This window comes from Aulonocara sp. 'chitande type north' Nkhata Bay, linkage group LG20 (genome assembly GCF_057382095.1).
Source record: "Aulonocara sp. 'chitande type north' Nkhata Bay isolate Kocher_YH1m ecotype deep benthic linkage group LG20, A_spYH_male_GT1.1, whole genome shotgun sequence".
In the NCBI taxonomy this organism is placed as follows: domain Eukaryota; kingdom Metazoa; phylum Chordata; class Actinopteri; order Cichliformes; family Cichlidae; genus Aulonocara; species Aulonocara sp. 'chitande type north' Nkhata Bay.
In genome coordinates this window covers 35568608-35585102 of record NC_141363.1, presented here as the reverse complement: position 1 = coordinate 35585102, position 16495 = coordinate 35568608, and the positions used below count along the sequence as shown (strand labels likewise).

At 42.7% G+C, this 16495-nt stretch overlaps 2 protein-coding genes across 2 annotated transcripts; both read left to right on the top strand.

Annotated features, from left to right (window-relative positions):
* The first annotated feature begins 655 nt into the window (after positions 1 to 655).
* On the top strand, positions 656 to 3847 carry aurkaip1 (aurora kinase A interacting protein 1). Its single transcript, XM_086277802.1, has 4 exons — positions 656 to 750; positions 2699 to 2804; positions 2905 to 3368; positions 3561 to 3847. The coding sequence occupies exons 2-4, from the start codon at positions 2753 to 2755 to the stop codon at positions 3675 to 3677; spliced, it is 633 nt and encodes a 210-aa protein (XP_086133928.1). The 5' UTR covers positions 656 to 750; positions 2699 to 2752; the 3' UTR covers positions 3678 to 3847.
* A 260-nt stretch (positions 3848 to 4107) lies between these two features.
* LOC147306135 (matrix remodeling-associated protein 8-like) lies at positions 4108 to 16162 on the top strand. The gene is made up of 10 exons (XM_086277801.1): positions 4108 to 4532; positions 7614 to 7640; positions 7747 to 8055; positions 11193 to 11294; positions 11420 to 11881; positions 14238 to 14393; positions 14540 to 14570; positions 14644 to 14723; positions 14813 to 14866; positions 14966 to 16162. The coding sequence occupies exons 1-10, from the start codon at positions 4517 to 4519 to the stop codon at positions 14989 to 14991; spliced, it is 1263 nt and encodes a 420-aa protein (XP_086133927.1). The 5' UTR covers positions 4108 to 4516; the 3' UTR covers positions 14992 to 16162.
* The last annotated feature ends 333 nt before the right edge of the window (positions 16163 to 16495 follow it).

Here is a 16495-nt window from a genome sequence, read left to right as displayed (position 1 = left end):
TGAACTAATCTTAAAAATAAATAAATACATATTAATATTAATACTACTCGTACCACTAATACTACTAATAAAATTATAAAAGCGATGAAACACTGTGGAGCATGACAATGCAAAGTGATAAAGAAATCCAGACCAACAGACATTTCTATCCCTACTGAAAGAAACATTCACTCTGAATGTTAGAGAAAAACTCTTCAAATATAAAGACCTTGAAATAGAAATTAAGAAAATGCCCGACAAGAAAATTACAAAAGTACCAGTGATGTTAAATTCTCTTTGTTTGGTCAGGGATGGTATGAAAAAATTACACCAACAAAATCCCTGGTAATATCAGGATAAAAGACCTCCAGCTCCTCCTCTACTTTATCCATCGAGTGAACTATTGTGCTCTCATGGTCCTGGCTTTTAAGGGATAGATTTGTAATACTACTGCTACTACTACCACTACTACTACTGATAATAATAATAATAATAATAATAATAATAATAATAATAATAATAATAATAATAATAATAATAATAATAATAATAATAATAATAATAAGAAGAAGAAGAAGAAGAAGAAGAAGAAGAAGAAGAAGAAGAATGGGCATTTTGTTTCAAAACAAAGCCTTAAGGAATAAAAATCTACTCGGCGGAACCTTTCTCAGCACGGAGAAAGCGGAAGCGACTTAAATGTGTGTCGCACGGAGCGGAAGTAGTTAGTTGAAGTCACATTGAAGACGGAACCTCGGGTCATAGTAATACTAGGTAACCCAACTCTTTCTTTAATTAAACGAAGTTGTTATAAACATGCCACCAAGTAGTTAAAGGCAGAAAAATTCTATCCTTAGCTTTTAATATTTGAGCGTTTTGGCGGCTTTCTCGTCCAAAGTGGAGCTGCTGGTTAACGCGCCTGTTTAGCCATGATGAGCCAGTTGGCAATTACATAATTCTTTAATTTCCTTCGGTCTCTGTTATTTCATTTATTTATTTATTTACTTACTATCTTACCGTTTGGACTTTTTATTTTCATTTTTAAATCACCCGCTGTTGGGCGCCTGATTATCCGCTGATTTAAACCTGGAGGGAGGTTAGCATCCACTATTTCTGGGTTTTGATAACAGTCATTATATAAGCCTTTCACAGTGTCCCAGCACTTAGGGTAACTCTTAAAGTAGAGATGGCTAAAGGCAGTTTTCACGCAGCTTTACTAGCCAAAACATTAATTACTGGAAACATAATTTGCTACAGTGGAAACCAGTGAGACCTACAGGTTAAGAACCTGAGAACAGCCAGTTCCCAGCTCAAGGGTCAAAATGTTTCACATTTTTGCAGTGAAATCCAATTCAAATTTTAACATCCGGTAACATATATTAAAAAGGTATTATTAATCTTTTTTTTTCTGCATTATTTTATGCATGTGACGGCAAATAGTTATTTTACTGTATTTATGTATGAGTGTAATGCCAGAGGAAAAGTAAATTTGTTTTGTTAGTTCCATGTATGAACTTAATAGATTAAGTGATTCTGAAGTGCTTTTACCTAATATTTCTATGGTTGGAGAACTAAAACAAATGTTTGTTGTTGTTGTTGTTTTTATCTCTGGAACAAGTCACAAAATTAGTAAACAAGAAAAGGGCCAGAAAATAGTTGGCATTACTCTCAGCATTCTTTCATAAACATGTCTTAAATTAGCATAAATCAGCTACTCTGCATCTAGAATAACATAATATTCATCTGCAGCAATTTGAACAATATTTTCTATGAAATGTGATATATTAGACAGCTTGGTTGGACAAGACAGTTTACATAAAGTTAAATGTTGGGGTTTTTTTGTGGGGCTCTCAGGTGCCTCTATCAGTCTTCATCAGCAGCGAGTTTTGCTGAAAACTCTGGAACCTAAAATCTCGGTCAGATGAACGTAGACTTCATTCAGCAACCCGCAATCTTTGCAGATGGCAAGAAACCGCCAAAAGGCTGAAATTACAAATTTTCACTAGGTGGCTGGCACATGGATAAGTGACCAGTAGTTGCACTGTTACCAGGGGGTCACAGTCTAGTCTCTAGGCATGTGTGACTGGTGCTTTAGTGAACCCTGTTTTATAGACTAAATAGTAGGGCAGGGCGATATGGTCAAAAATATATATCACGATATATATTTGAAAATTTGCGATAACAATATAACTGACGATATAATTTCTGCAAGACAAAATACAACTCCACAACTTTACTAGTTTTTAACTCTCAGTGATGCCGCAGTGTTCGTTTGACTTTGGGACCTGAAAGGTGTCGGAGTTTTGGACCCAGTTTTGGATCACTCCGCAAGGCTCCTGACTACGGCAGCCGTAATGCTCCGGCAATCCATCAAGCGGTGGGCTTACCAAAGCCACACTAAAACATTTTTTGATAGATTTCTGTGCACCACATAAAATCGGTTCGAGGTCAGTAAGCACAACCAGAATTCATACATAAGGCACACTGTTGATTTTTGATAAAATTAAAGGATTTTAAGTGCGCCTTATAGTGTGTAAAATACGTCATACAGAAGAAAAGAATATATCGCGATATATATCGTTACCCCGCATGCTTCATATACCGTGATATGGATTTTAGGCCATATCGTCCAGCCCTAGTCTGAAGTTACTGTTACATTACTAGTTTGATTGCTGTGACAGAGCAGAGTAAGACCATACTTTGTCTTTTTTTATTGCCACAGGACCAGGGACCAGTGAGCTCATTCCTGATGACCTTGTTTGGATAACCACTGACAATGTTTGCCTCAAAGATCATCCCTCGTCTCAGCCTATTACACAAAGCAACTTGTGAGTAAGAACAAATAGCCAAATATCTGTCTGCCTACATTCAATACTATGTTTTCTATTTCATTAAAATCTGACTTTTTTTCTTCCCCTTAATGACAAGGTGCACTTCAAGCTCATGGAGAAACTTTGAATGGATGTCTACAACCAGCTGCTTCTGCTTACTGCCCTTCACGTCATCAAAAACTGAGAAACTACTCAACAGCGGCAGACAACAGGTCCCCTCCGCGATGGGTCCAGCTTGAGCCGGAGCTGGACGAGGCTCTCATACCACGTAAACTGTCAGTAAGTCCCCTGGAGAGCTGGCTCTCACTACGCTACTCCCTCCCTCCGCTGCTGGAGTCCACTCAGCCACAGGAGGATGTAGAGCTGCTGGAGGAGAAGGTGCTGCCGCCTATCTCCGTCCCCGTTTTGGAAGACGGGGAGGGTACAGTAACACCACTCAGATGTAAGAATGTTCTAGAGATACGGCGGCGGAAGATGAACCGGCATAAATACAAGAAGCTGCAAAAACGGACTAAGTTCTTGAGAAAGAGGGTGCTGGAGGGCCGAGGAAAGAAGAAGCAGGTGGGACTTTTCTTTCACATCTATCAGACCATTTCTTTTTTTTCCCACTATGATGTCTTGAGGTTTGATAAAAAATGCAATCATTGTTTTATTCCTTCCAATTCATCATTGTGTGTCTGATTTGCACTAGTTACAGTTTTCCAAAGCTAGATGAATATAAAACAGCCAGCTTTGTGTCTTTATTATATACAGAAACGCTTTGAGGAGGATCTGAAGAAGATTTGGATGCGAGCGGGACTGAAGAAGGCTCCAGAGGGATGGAGCACACCTAGGATCTTCATTAAACAGCATGGAAACAGAAGGAACTGAAAAATTCTGATTAAAGTCTGCGTCCCAACGTTTACCCTGGATGACTCTCCACACATCACACTGTTCTAACAATCAACCTGCCGTGTGTGCTTTTCACTTTAATTAAAGCATATTTGAGTGATGAGCTAAATAATGGTGTAGATAGTCTAATAAAGAACTCCCTCTGTGAAGCTCAAGGTGTGATGTGTCTGAATTTCTATTTTTGTTTTTTTCACCTCCAGGCTGACTTTCAGTGTCAGCTACTTCAGCAATTGTTCTTTTTCTTGTTGTACTGTAGATGGCAGTATTGTGCAAATAATGCTAACTGAAGTTTATGCTGCAAATAACTCACAAAGGAAGAAAGTGGTGTGGAAGTTTCCAACATGAAAAAACTCTTCATGTGGGACACGTAGAACAAAATAAAATGCCAACGTAACCACATACATTGTAGCTATCACTTAATATTTAATTTAAAAGCTGCAAATCATCTGTTTCATTATAAGATGATTTTCTAGCAGCTGTCAGTCGCACTAAAATTTTGGGATTATTGTAAAGTGTTTGGTTTAACGGAGATTTGTGTTTTTGGGTGCAGTTATCCGAAATGCAGTTAAGATACCAGTGTTCTATAACAAAATGCAATTGTGCAATTTAGTGCGGATATTTGTGAAGTGTTTAGCACTATTGCAGTGTTGGATTTCATTGGCTAGCGGAGGGTGGGACTTGTGTAGACTCAGTCTGCATGAACACAAAGTCCTGCTGCTGCTGGGTGAACTTCAGGCGCTCCTTTATCAGTTCTTGCAAGAACCTCCTCTGACGGGCTTTTAACATCTGACAATTTTGATAAATAGTTCCTCCTCGACATGGCTCTCCTTCAGAGTAAGTGAAGTCCTCTTAAGTCGTCTCACTTTTAAAAGAAAAAAAAAAGACGCTTGCTAAATTTTTCTTTGTGCCATAATTGCATCCAGGTCAGTCGGTAACAAAAGCAGACTCCTTTGCCAGGTTTGCTTTGCCTCAGCTAAATACTTTTCTGATCCTTTTCATTATTCTTCGCTCACAGAGTCTCTGTAAGCTATTATATGTAACTGTAAATATCTTGCATCTGTATTTTTCACTGCTTTTTGGGTTTTTGCTTTTGCTGTACACGCATTTTTCCAAACTCAGTTAACCGATGCAAGATTAATGTAATGTGTTTTCATGCTTTGTATTGATAACCAATGATCTTCATCATTTTAACCTTTTTTATGTTATTTTTACATTTAAAGCCCCTTGTAGGTATGAACATCTAATCTCAAACTACGGCCCTGTACACTTTCTAACTTTTTTTGTTCAAAGTGATCTATTCAATAAAATAGATCAAATGCAATCAGATTGGGCCCGGCATGTTGATACAGTAGACAGGCCATAGTTTGTGACTCTGGGATTTTTTATGGCTTCAACCCAATGTGTTTCCAGTTAACTGCGGTCTGAGTGGAGGAGTCAGCACAATCCAGCAGCCAGTCATTATATGTGTCAGTAATGAGTGTTTCACCACGAGTGGGTCTTTTGGAGTCCAGACGGCGTGGAGGAGAGGGAGCAGGAGGGGGATCCAACCATCATAAACACAGTTTATGATGGTTGGATTCAACTTAATGAACGGCCACAAAGCAACAGGGCATGGAAAAGATTCGAAGTGCTGTTTTGACTCAAACAAGTTTGTAAACATGTAGCTACTCAGAAAATGACAAGGTCACGATAAGGTAGCATATTTATGCTCTGGAAAATCCTTGCAGGCAATCCCCTGAAATTTTGAGCTCAATTTGTCCTCCATAAGGTTAGAGAAGATGCCCACACACTGAGATGTTGCTTTGGCAGCTATGACATTTGGGCGCCATCAGATCATCTGAACATGATAAATGACCTCAAAATTACAGACGTCACCTAATTATTCCACGTGAAGATGAAACTCATGTAAATCTGCAGAAAGCAATCCATACACAAATAATCCAGCATGTTTGCAGTGGTTTAGAATGTAATTAGTGAACGTAATCAGTGCTAACACGCTGTTTCCACAGGACGGTCAATAAGCCCTCCAGGCCTCTGAATGTATCTTTGTATGTTTAGCTGAGTCTGCAGCTGCACAGATTTGTCTGATTTATTTTCAACCTGTGACGGGGCTGTGAGCAAACTTCACACTTGAACAACATCGGTGAATCACAGACTTTATGCTGAGTAAACTCATTCTTTATGTTTAAATCATACTTAAAACGTTTTGCTATTTTACCTTCAGGTTGAGATTTTAATGAGCGATTCAACGTGTGTGAGTTTGGGGAGTAAAATGACAGCAGTGATTTTGCACTCTATTTGGCAAATGTCTGTTATTATCACTAGTAATTCAATAGCCCCTTGTTAAGTCTTACTGTTAAAACAGCCTCACGAGTCAACAGCCTGTGTGTGTCTGATGACAGACAATTAAAGGGGCTGAGACGCTTTGTTTTTACCATCTGCAGGAAAGTTTTTGCCCTACTGTAGAAAAGCCAGGAAAGTTTTCCAGGATGAGGTCTCCTCTCTGATGCCAGTGTGTGTGCTGAAGTCATTTTGTCCAGCTTGAAGTGTTATTTAGTTTACTGCATCGAAGAACAGTAGCAGAGGTATTCTCATAGTCTAATGGTGAAGATAGCCAACATAGCTAAAACTGCTAAACCAGTTACTGACTTGTGTTGTATGTCAAACCCTGCATTTAACCATGCATACAAAAAAACAATACAATGCAATAATTGTTGCAAGTTTCCACTCATTATTTGCTCCTCTGGATAACATTCAGTAAATCTAAATACTTTACACAGTTTAAAAATGACCAGAGCCAGTTCATACCAGTGTTATCTCACTAACACTGGCTCCCAGTATATTTAAAGTGTTATTCGTCACATTTTGAAAGTGCTTCGTGGTGTAATTTCTTGAGATATTTCTGACCTCTTAGTATAAGCATACCTTAAAATCCCCAGGCTGAGGTCTTGTAACTCTTCCAGAGGCCCAGTTTAAGACAAGAGGGGGCAGAGCTTCTACAGTTAGTGCCTCCGGCCTCTGAAATGACCTGCACAGAGGAAGTCAGTCATCTCATCTTAAAATGGAACCCAATGTTCTCTTACTTTTATCTTTTTTATCACTGTGATTTTAAAAGCTGACGAGCTCGTGACGATTTATTGATTTGCCACCGTACTTGCATGAAACATTTCAAAGCTTGAAAGAAGATTCACTGCATTACTGAAATAAATCTTGTCTCTATAGTTTATAATAACAAGTACCGGTATGGTGAAAACAAACAGGTGTTTGGTCTGGTTCCGAGACTTTTGACACTTGGGAGTTTGACTGGAGTGCGCCGAATAACAGCCTGGTGCTTCATCCCCTCAGGATCACGGCCTTGCGACAAGCCAGCAGCAGCCGAGATGAATGGGGGCTCTGTATGCTTTGGCTGCATACATCTCTGCCCGCCTTTCAGTAAACAGACGGGAAATAGCACTGTGGGAAAAATGCATTAGAAATAGCAAATGTGCTGTCGGAAAATCCCTAGAGTGAGCAAACACAAACAGCGAAATGTATTTCCAGAGTGTGTTGTTGACATCTGGTGTGTTTGTCTACTTTTGTCTTCCTTTGCTGAACTTCTGTTTTAAAGCGTTACCTTTTCACCGCGTGCTTGTTTCTTCAGCTTCACTCTATCTCTTTTAAATTGTCCTCTCACTGAACCCACATCTGCTCAGACTCTGAAAGTTTTCAGTGTTGGGTCAGTACGAGATCAAAGCTAAACTCTCCAGGCACTTCAACCAATTTGTGGGTGGAAGCGCTTGAAGTGTTTCTCAAGAATTAATCAGTGGAAATATGTGGAGACAAATCTACGGTATATAACGCAGCATCAGCAGGCTGTGTGAATTAAAATCATCAGTAGGATAAAACTCTAATCATCCTGGATTTTGTTTTTTTCAGTTCTTGCTGTGCTCTTCCTGCCGGGAGGTAAGAGACTTTTTTTTTTTAGGCACAGCATATTATTTTGGATTATTTATATTTACATCTTTGCTGCACTGAATTTGTGACTACATGTGTTTATATTCTGTGTCAGCTTGGGGACAGAGCAGCAGCAGCAGGCTTGGTGTAGTGGTGGAGGCGAAGAACATCACTCTTCCCGCGGGATCTAAGGCCATCCTGCCCTGTCACAGCCCCCGCATGGTGTGGATCCGGGACAGACTGAAGGACCGTCAGAGGGTAGTGCACTGGGACTTGGTCCGCAGCAGCCCGGAAAATTCTGTGGAACGAGTCTTGGACATGTCACCTGGGGCCAACCAGAGGGTCTACAACGCCTTCAACAAGGGCCGCGTTTTCATCCCAGACTCTGCATTCAGTGATGGCAACTTCTCCCTTACTATCAACAGTGAGACTTTTCATTCTTTTTTGCAGTAGCACTATGAACGTTGTTCCATCCATCCATCCATCCATCTTCATCCGCTTTATCCGGGGCCGGGTCGCGGGGGCAGCAGCCTAAGCAAAGAGGCCCAGACCTCCCTCTCCCCAGCCACGTCCTCCAGCTTATCCGGGGGAATACCAAGGCGTTCCCAGGCCAGCCGAGAGATATAATCTCTCCAGCGTGTCCTGGGTCTGCCCCGGGGCCTCCTCCCGTTGGGACATGCCTGGAACACCTCACCCAGGAGGCGCCCAGGGGGCATCCTTGTCAGATGCCCGAACCACCTCAGCTGGCTCCTTTCGATGTGGAGCAGCAGCTGCTCTACTCTGAGCCCCTCCCGGATGGCCAAACTTCTCACCCTATCTCTAAGGGAGAGGCCAGCCACCCTTCGGAGGAAGCTCATTTCTGCCGCTTGTATCCGCGATCTCGTTCTTTCGGTCACTACCCACAGCTCGTGGCCATAGGTGAGGGTAGGGACGTAGATCGACCGGTAAATTGAGAGCTTCGCTTTTACACTCAGCTCCCTCTTCACCACGACGGACCGGTGCAGCGTCTGCATTACTGCAGCCGCAGCCCCAATCCGTCTGTCGATCTCCGGCTCCCTTCTCCCATCACTCGCGAACAAGACCCCGAGATACTTGAACTCCTCCACTTGGGGCAGGAACTCATCCCCGACCCGGAGTGGGCACTCCACCCTTTTCCGGCTGAGAACCATGGCCTCAGATTTGGAGGTGCTGATCCTCATTCCCGCTGCTTCACACTCGGCTGCGAACCGTTCCAGTGCAAGCTGGAGGCCCTCACCCGATGAAGCCAACAGAACCACATCATCTGCAAAAATCAGAGATGAGATTCTGAGGCCACCAAAGCGAAAGCCTCCGCCACTTGGCTGCGCCTAGAAATCCTGTCCATAAAAATTATGAACAGAACCGGAGACAAAGGGCAGCCTGGCGGAGCCCATCACCCACCGGGAACGAGTCCGACTTATTGCCGGCAATGCGAACCAAGCTCTTGCAACGGTTGTATAGGGATCGAATGGCCCGTAGCAATGGGCCAGACACCCCATACTCCCGCAACACCTCCCACAGGACACCCCGAGGGACACGGTCGAATGCCTTCTCCAAGTCCACAAAACACATGTAGACTGGTTGGGCAAACTCCCATGCACCCTCAAGTATCCTGGAGAGGATAAAGAGCTGGTCCAGTGTTCCGCGACCAGGACGAAAACCGCATTGTTCCTCCTGTATCCGAGGTTCGACTAGCGGACGAACTCTCCTTTCCAGCACCCTGGCATAGACTTTCCCAGGGAGGCTGAGGAGTGTGATCCCCCTGTAGTTGGAACACACCCTCCGGTCCCCTTTCTTAAAGATGGGGACCACCACCCCGGTCTGCCAGTCCACAGGTACTGCCCCTGATCTCCACGCAACATTGCAGAGGCGTGTCAACCAGGACAGCCCTACAACGTCCAGAGCCTTCAGGAACTCGGGGCGGACCTCATCAACACCAGGGGCTCTGCCACCAAGGAGTTGTTTAACTGCCTCAGTGACCTCGCCCCCGGAAATTGGCGGGTCGTTCCCCTCATCCCCAGACTCTGCTTCCTCCTCGGAAGACGTGTCAGTGGGATTAAGGAGGTCCTCGAAGTATTCCTTCCACCGCCTGACAATTTTCTCAGTCGACGTCAGTAGCGCTCCGCCAGCACTATACACAGTGCAGGTAGAGCACCGCTTTCCCCTCCTGAGACGCCTGACGGTTTGCTAGAATCTCTTCGAGGCAGTCCGAAAGTCTTTTTCCATGGCCTCTCCGAACTCCTCCCACACCCGAGTTTTTGCTTCAGCCACTGCCCGAGCCGCATTCCGCTTGGCCTGTCAATACCTGTTGGCTGCCTCCGGAGTCCCACAGGCTAACCAAGCCCGATAGGACTCCTTCTTCAGCCTGGTGGCTCCCTTCACCCCTGGTGTCCACCATTTGGTTCGGGGATTACCACCACGGCAGGCACAAACCACCTTGCGGCCGCAGCTCAATGCAGCCACCTGATCCAACTCACCACCAGGTGGTGATCAGTTGACAGCTCAGCCCCTCTCTTTACCCGAGTGTCCAGAACATATGGTCGCAGGTCTGCTGATACGATTACAAAATCGATCATCGACCTACGGCCTAGAGCGTCCTGGTGCCACGTGCACCAGGACGCTGTTCGAACAGGGTGTTCGTTATGGCCAAACTGTGATTAGCACAGAAGTCCAATAACAAAGCACCGCTCGGGTTCAGATCAGGGAGGCCGTTCCTCCCAATCACGCCCCTCCAGGTCTCGCTGTTGTTACCCACGTGAGCATTGAAGTCTCCCAGCAGGACAACAGAGTCTCCAGGTGGAGCACCCTCCAGCACCCCCCCCCCAGGGACTCTAAGAAGGCTGGGTACTCTGAACTGCCACTCGGCGCATAAGCGCAGATGACAGTCAGGACCCGTTCCCCGACCCTAAGGCGCAGGGAACAAACCCTCTCGTCCACCGGAAAAAACCCCAACGTACCGGCAGCAAGCCGAGGGGATATTAGAATACCCACCCCAGCCCGCCGCCTCTCACCAGGGGCAACTCCAGACTGAGACAGAGTCCAGCCCCTCTCCAGGAGACTGGTTCCAGAGCCCAAGCCATGTGTAGAGGTGAGCCCGACTATATCTAGCCGGTACCTCTCAACCTCAAGCACTAACTCAGGCTCCTTCCCCACCAGAGAGGTGACATTCCATGTCCCTATTGCCAGTCTTGGCAACCGGGGGTCAGTCCGCCAGGGCCTCCGCTCCTGGCCGCCACCCAGCACACAATGCACCCGACCCCTATGGCGCCTCCTGCGGGTGGTGGGCCTGCGGGAGGATGGGCCCATGTCTCCTCTTCGGGCTGTGCCCGGCCAGGCCCCATGAACTAAGGCCCGGCCACCAGACGCTCGCCCTCGGGCACCCTCCCCGGGCCTGGCTCCAGGGCGGGGCCCCGGTAACCCTATCCCGGGCAGGGTAAACTGTTCCCTCGGTGTCCTTTTCATAAGGGTCTTGTTGTTCGTGCTGAGTTATAATTTTAATATAATTAAGTTAATTTTATTTTAATAATATTTATTTATTTTCAGATGTGGCAGCAACCGACAAAGGAGTTTATACTTGTAATTTACACCATCACTACTGTCAGATTCACCAGTCTATGCAAATCCATGTTGATGTCACTAAGTCAGGTGAGGCTATCTGATCTAAAATACTATATTTGTTTCTTGAATTGTGATGTATAATTACATTTAATTACATTTAATTGTGTATTTAATTACACCTAAAAATGTATTACACCTGAATGTGTTTCCAGCTCGTAAAGAGAAGCGGTACTTGGATGGAGAGAAGACTGTGTTTGTGGTCCTGTTGGGCAGCTCAGTGGTATTGCCTTGTGTGAACCGGCGCCCCCTGTGGCGAGAGGGTCTTCAGGAGGACCAGCAGCAGGTGGCCCACTGGGACTTCCAGCCTCCTGGAGTGCGTCCTGATAAGGCCGACCGACTGGTGGACCTGTACGCCTCCGGAGAGCGTAGGGATTACGGACCTCTCTTTGCCCAGAGCAAGATGAGTGTGGCAGAGGATGCTTTTACACTAGGAGACTTCTCACTGTTCATCTCCGACCTGAGGCCCGCTGATAAAGGCCTTTACTCCTGCCACCTGCACCATCACTACTGTGGTCTCCATGAGAGGCGCATCTTCAGACTAACTGTGGGACCTCCACTCATGCCTGATTCCACTCCAGCACCCAGAATTTTCCAGAATGATGAACCAGATCCAAGTAAGTAACAAAAATCCTTAGAAATTTGTTTTCCCACAACATAGTCATGGTAAATGGTTTTTCCTCTATGTTTTTTTTGGCTGAACTGTGCACAGAGAAATAAGACCGCTCCTGGGTTTTTTTGTTATATTTATAGGCATAGTTGGTCAGTTAAATCAGTTCTTCCTCCTGCCAACTTTCTCCTCAGTCCTCCCTGTTTTTGTGTTTGAGCTGAAGAGGGAGGAGCCAAGGAATGCAGGAGCTAGTTGAGAGAGAAAGAAAGAAAGAACGAAAGAAAGAAATTCTTTCATATACTTGTTTATTTGGTTTTGCAGATTGGATAGAATAGAGATATCTATTTGCATCTTTTGCTTAAAAAGCTGTCTACAGTTTTTAATCGACTGTAATGGAAGTGCTCTCATTTTCCTCACAAACTGCTTCATTTAGAGCTTTTTTTTATTTGTTTATCTAGACATATTTTAGCTAGACTGAGCAGAGGAATGGGTTTCAGCATCCAGTACTTTTTGGAGTGGATGGTCACATCCTGTGTTTTTGGTTTTTTGTTCCTCATTTTTCCAGAAGTCTAAACCAGGCATCTAGACCTGTTATACTGCTTCTCCACTTTTGTTTTGTTTTTTTTCCAGTCTCTCCTTCGTTTCTCTGGTAGAGGCATATTTATCAGCAGTTACAGGAAGTCTGGCCCATCTGTTCAACATCTGGGCCAGCTGCGACATGAAAGAGCAAAGTAAGGGGAGGGTATGAAAGTACGTGTTAGACTATAGATTCTCCTCCCCTTTAAAGAAATGACAGCCAATTTAAAATTTATGCTAGAAAGAAATGCATGTGTGATGCATTTTTTCCTGCCCACTTAGCTCTTATCTGCACCTCGCTGAGCTTGTTAGACAAAAAAAACAACTATTTCTATTCACCCACATTACATTACAAGCATCATGGGAACTTTTCACAGCTTTTCACTTTGTTGTCGTAGTTATTGATGACATGAAACAAAAATAAAAAGAAGTTATTCCTTGTAATCATGAGGGAAGCATTTTGTGAGCTGTCACCAGTTCAAGAGAGATATCAGCCTCTGAAAAGAAGATGATTCCTTTTATTTCATTGACTTGCAAATGATGTGTATCCCACCATTTGAAAAAAAAAAAAGCCATTAAAGCATACACACTTGATCTGTTAAGAAAATGGTAATAGACCACTGCTACAGCATGGCTGGAGATCTCCTCTCAGCAGTTGTGCTGTAGAGACAATGACCTTGGGTATGTCTTTGCATTTTCATGCATATTAGGCACATTATGCAATGACAGCTTTATTTGCCATCAGTGTATACATAGACCCCCTTAGAGGATGTTGGTAATTAAGTTAGAATAAATATTTTTTATGTTGACTGGCTGGTTTTTAATGCATAACAACAGATACACCATTGCATGTTTTCCTCATTAGTTCTTTGTTAGTTTAGACTGTTCTTTTGAGCTGCTAATGAAAGACTAGAGATTAAACAATTTTAGTATTTTCTGTGATTAAACTGCTTTTTAATTTATGACCAATTACTGGTGTATATTAGCAACACATCTATAAGCGTACTTTTTGCAGAAGTAGTCGTGATATAACACATTATGGTTTGAAATAATGATTAAAGAAAATATAAACAGTTCTCTATTTGTTATGTTTTTGAAATTATGTGTAACTATGTAGATGTATAAATGTGGTGCATTGGGACAGTTCAGGTCACTGTGAAACCCTTTGCTGCCTGCCATGTTTAGAGCGGCCTGCCAGATGGTAGACTTCACTGCTAAACTCTGCTGAAGGTGTCACAGATTTATTTTCCATACATGCTCAAACCAAGCTTCTGTGTTTGTTAGAAGAGCACTTTTAAAATGAAAAAGTAATTCAGACATGCAGACAGACCACATTACAGACTTTGTCTCCCTTCCCTCACACTTCTCCACTTTACTGGTCAGCCTGTGTTTTTCTGGGGAGAAAAAAATAACAGCTGCATGACATCAGGTCTGGAAGTCATTACTGCCAAACAGCATCTTGACATTTAACTCTCTGCTCTCCCTGCTCCAGTGTTTTGCTTTTGGGAACAAATGAAAAAGAGCCTCTGGAGGAATGAAAACCTCTACTTGTGTGGAACTACATTTCATTTTGATCCTTGTTTATTGCCATTAGTTTAATCCAATGCAGCAATACAATAAATCTCATTTAAAATATGAGCATGAAATCCCCAGGATACATTGCATTGTTTGGTTTTAGGGTTTATTGAGTTCACTCAATATTTAGCATGTGTAATATTCAGTAATTCTTGGAGAGTTAATTAGGTTATTGAAGAAGGAATTTTATTTTATTCCGTTTCTTTTCTCAGGCGAAGGGGTCGAGCCTCCACGTGTGGTTAATGTCTTTATCCCCGAGCATCGAAGTTATTTCATGCAACATTTGGGCTACTTCCTGGCAACATTCTTACTGCTGGGGTTTATCGTCATTGCTCTTATTATGCTGACTCGACGGCGCAAAAAGAGAGGTATTTTTTATTACAACATTCCTGCTTGGTTGTTACTTGTATATTGCAACCTGATTGTGTTTCTTAGCATCATAAAAAGCATATTTATCAGAGTTACATTTTGTTATTATTGTGTGCGCTTGAGTTTTTTTTTCTGTTTTTTACAGGGCTGGAGTATGAGCTGGGTCGATCCCAACGGTAATGCATTATCATGTGGTTAATGTTATGCTGCTTTAACTTTACATTAAATCTAACATTAACTTCTTCACAGGGGAACCGCAATCGCTGGAGGTGAAGTAGCTTTAGACTGCACAGAGCTGAATTGCTGTAACCAAGAGCCTTTGAATTCAGGTGCAGTAAACTTCACCCAAACGCATTAAATACGCACACTTCGCTTTCCATCCACAGCTCATTTTCTGTGTGTCTACTTTAATCGACAGAGTACAAAAACAACATAATGAAAGAGCGCGATATGGCTAAAGACTGCAATAAGGGTGAGCAGAAACTGTGTATTTCAGTGAGTAAACACAACAATTAGCATCTTTTCAGCAGATTTTGGTGTTACAATTTCCCTTTCTCACCTCCTCATGCAGAATTTGATGGGAAGATGTGGAAGTGAATGTGATATTTCTGAGACGCCGCTGGCAGGTCCAGGGCAAACACGGGAAGAAATACAGGACCATGGAGAAAAAGGAGAAAATCAGGAAACCCAGGAGAGGACAGGAGGAATGCTCCCTCTGCTGTAACCCTAGCACACAAAGCTTTTTCAGTAAAGGATATCATCTTTCTTTTTTTTTCTTTTTTCTTTTTTTTACCCGATTTCAAAATTAATACACACACACACACACACACACACACACACACACACACACACACACACACATATATATATGTGTGTATATGTATAGATATTTTTTTCCTTCTCACCAGCTGTTATAACCATATGGTTAAACTTATATTTGATCCTTCCTCTTTGCATTCAGTGTTTTGTTTATATTAAATACAAAGCATTTTCTTATATAATGTTTTTAAAATATGTTTTTTAACTATATGCATGCTCTTTATTGAGGTACCGGTATGTTTTATTATGTACTGCACATGCTTATGGAGCTACAAGCTTACGGCTCTTTTTAATTGTTGAAATCTGGATATTTCCTTTTCTTTTTTTGCATAAATTCTGCTGTAGTGTAAAGCACATAAATCATAATGTTTCATAATTCAATTTACTGTATGTTGTAGACATTTTCAAATGTTGTTTGGAAACGAGTATGACTTTATTCTAGCTACACAAAAACAGATCTCAACAGTGGTGACAAAGGGACTACCCTGTTTTGTGGATTTTTCTTACAGAAAGGCAGATTAAAATTCTCCTCCCCATAAGTTACCCAAACTGACATTGTGTACAGTTACCTGGTTCACTGAAAATTTATCAGGTGAAAAGTAATGTTGTTACTTTTATGACAATGGACTATAGGCTCAGTCTGTGCAAACTCAGGAAAATTCTCGAACCATTCTTGTTTGCATCAAACAACAATAATGTACCCTGGTTTGTAAAACACTGAATTTTCGTGAATGAATCTTCTGGTTAGTGATACAGGAATCTGTTATCAACTGTGTAGCTGTACTTCTGTGAGGAAAAATAGTGTCTACTATATCAGTAATGCTAAATTGTAAAATGTAGATTAGCCTTTTTTTTAAACTATTTCTTGCATTTCTCTCTGGCTCACCTGCACACTTTAATGTTCCTCTCCTCTAATAAAGATTTCTTCTGCTCACAACAGCAAACACTACATTTGCTTCAAGTGGCTTCCTTAGTTTCCCAAGAAACCACACGTGAGCCAATTAGTCAATTTATCTTAGACCTTAAATTTTGACATGTCTAACCTAGAAATGTATGCACCCAAACTATGCACGTTACAAGTTCTGCTAACTTGAAAGACTCCTGTACTCTCCTTTTCTCTCACAATTGTTAGTTTTTCAGTAGGTGTGCATCCACCCCTTATCATTCCACATCTGTTCTTGTGAAATCAAAGTTAACAAGAGCTAATCAAAATATTGGGTATTTGTCTTGGTATATGAGATGGGGACCACAAGTGGGACACCTGGTCATTCTAGAGTCCAAA

Bases quoted from the DNA above. Each gene is read 5' to 3' on its own strand.
- aurkaip1 (XM_086277802.1), top strand. From the start codon at position 2,753: ATGTTTGCCTCAAAGATCATCCCTCGTCTCAGCCTATTACACAAAGCA. The intron at 2,805-2,904 runs GTGAGTAAGAAC...CTTAATGACAAG, and splicing joins CCTATTACACAAAGCAACTT to GTGCACTTCAAGCTCATGGA. The intron at 3,369-3,560 runs GTGGGACTTTTC...TATTATATACAG, and splicing joins GCCGAGGAAAGAAGAAGCAG to AAACGCTTTGAGGAGGATCT.
- LOC147306135 (XM_086277801.1), top strand. The intron at 7,641-7,746 runs GTAAGAGACTTT...ATTCTGTGTCAG, and splicing joins TGTGCTCTTCCTGCCGGGAG to CTTGGGGACAGAGCAGCAGC. The intron at 14,571-14,643 runs GTAATGCATTAT...ACTTCTTCACAG, and splicing joins GAGCTGGGTCGATCCCAACG to GGGAACCGCAATCGCTGGAG.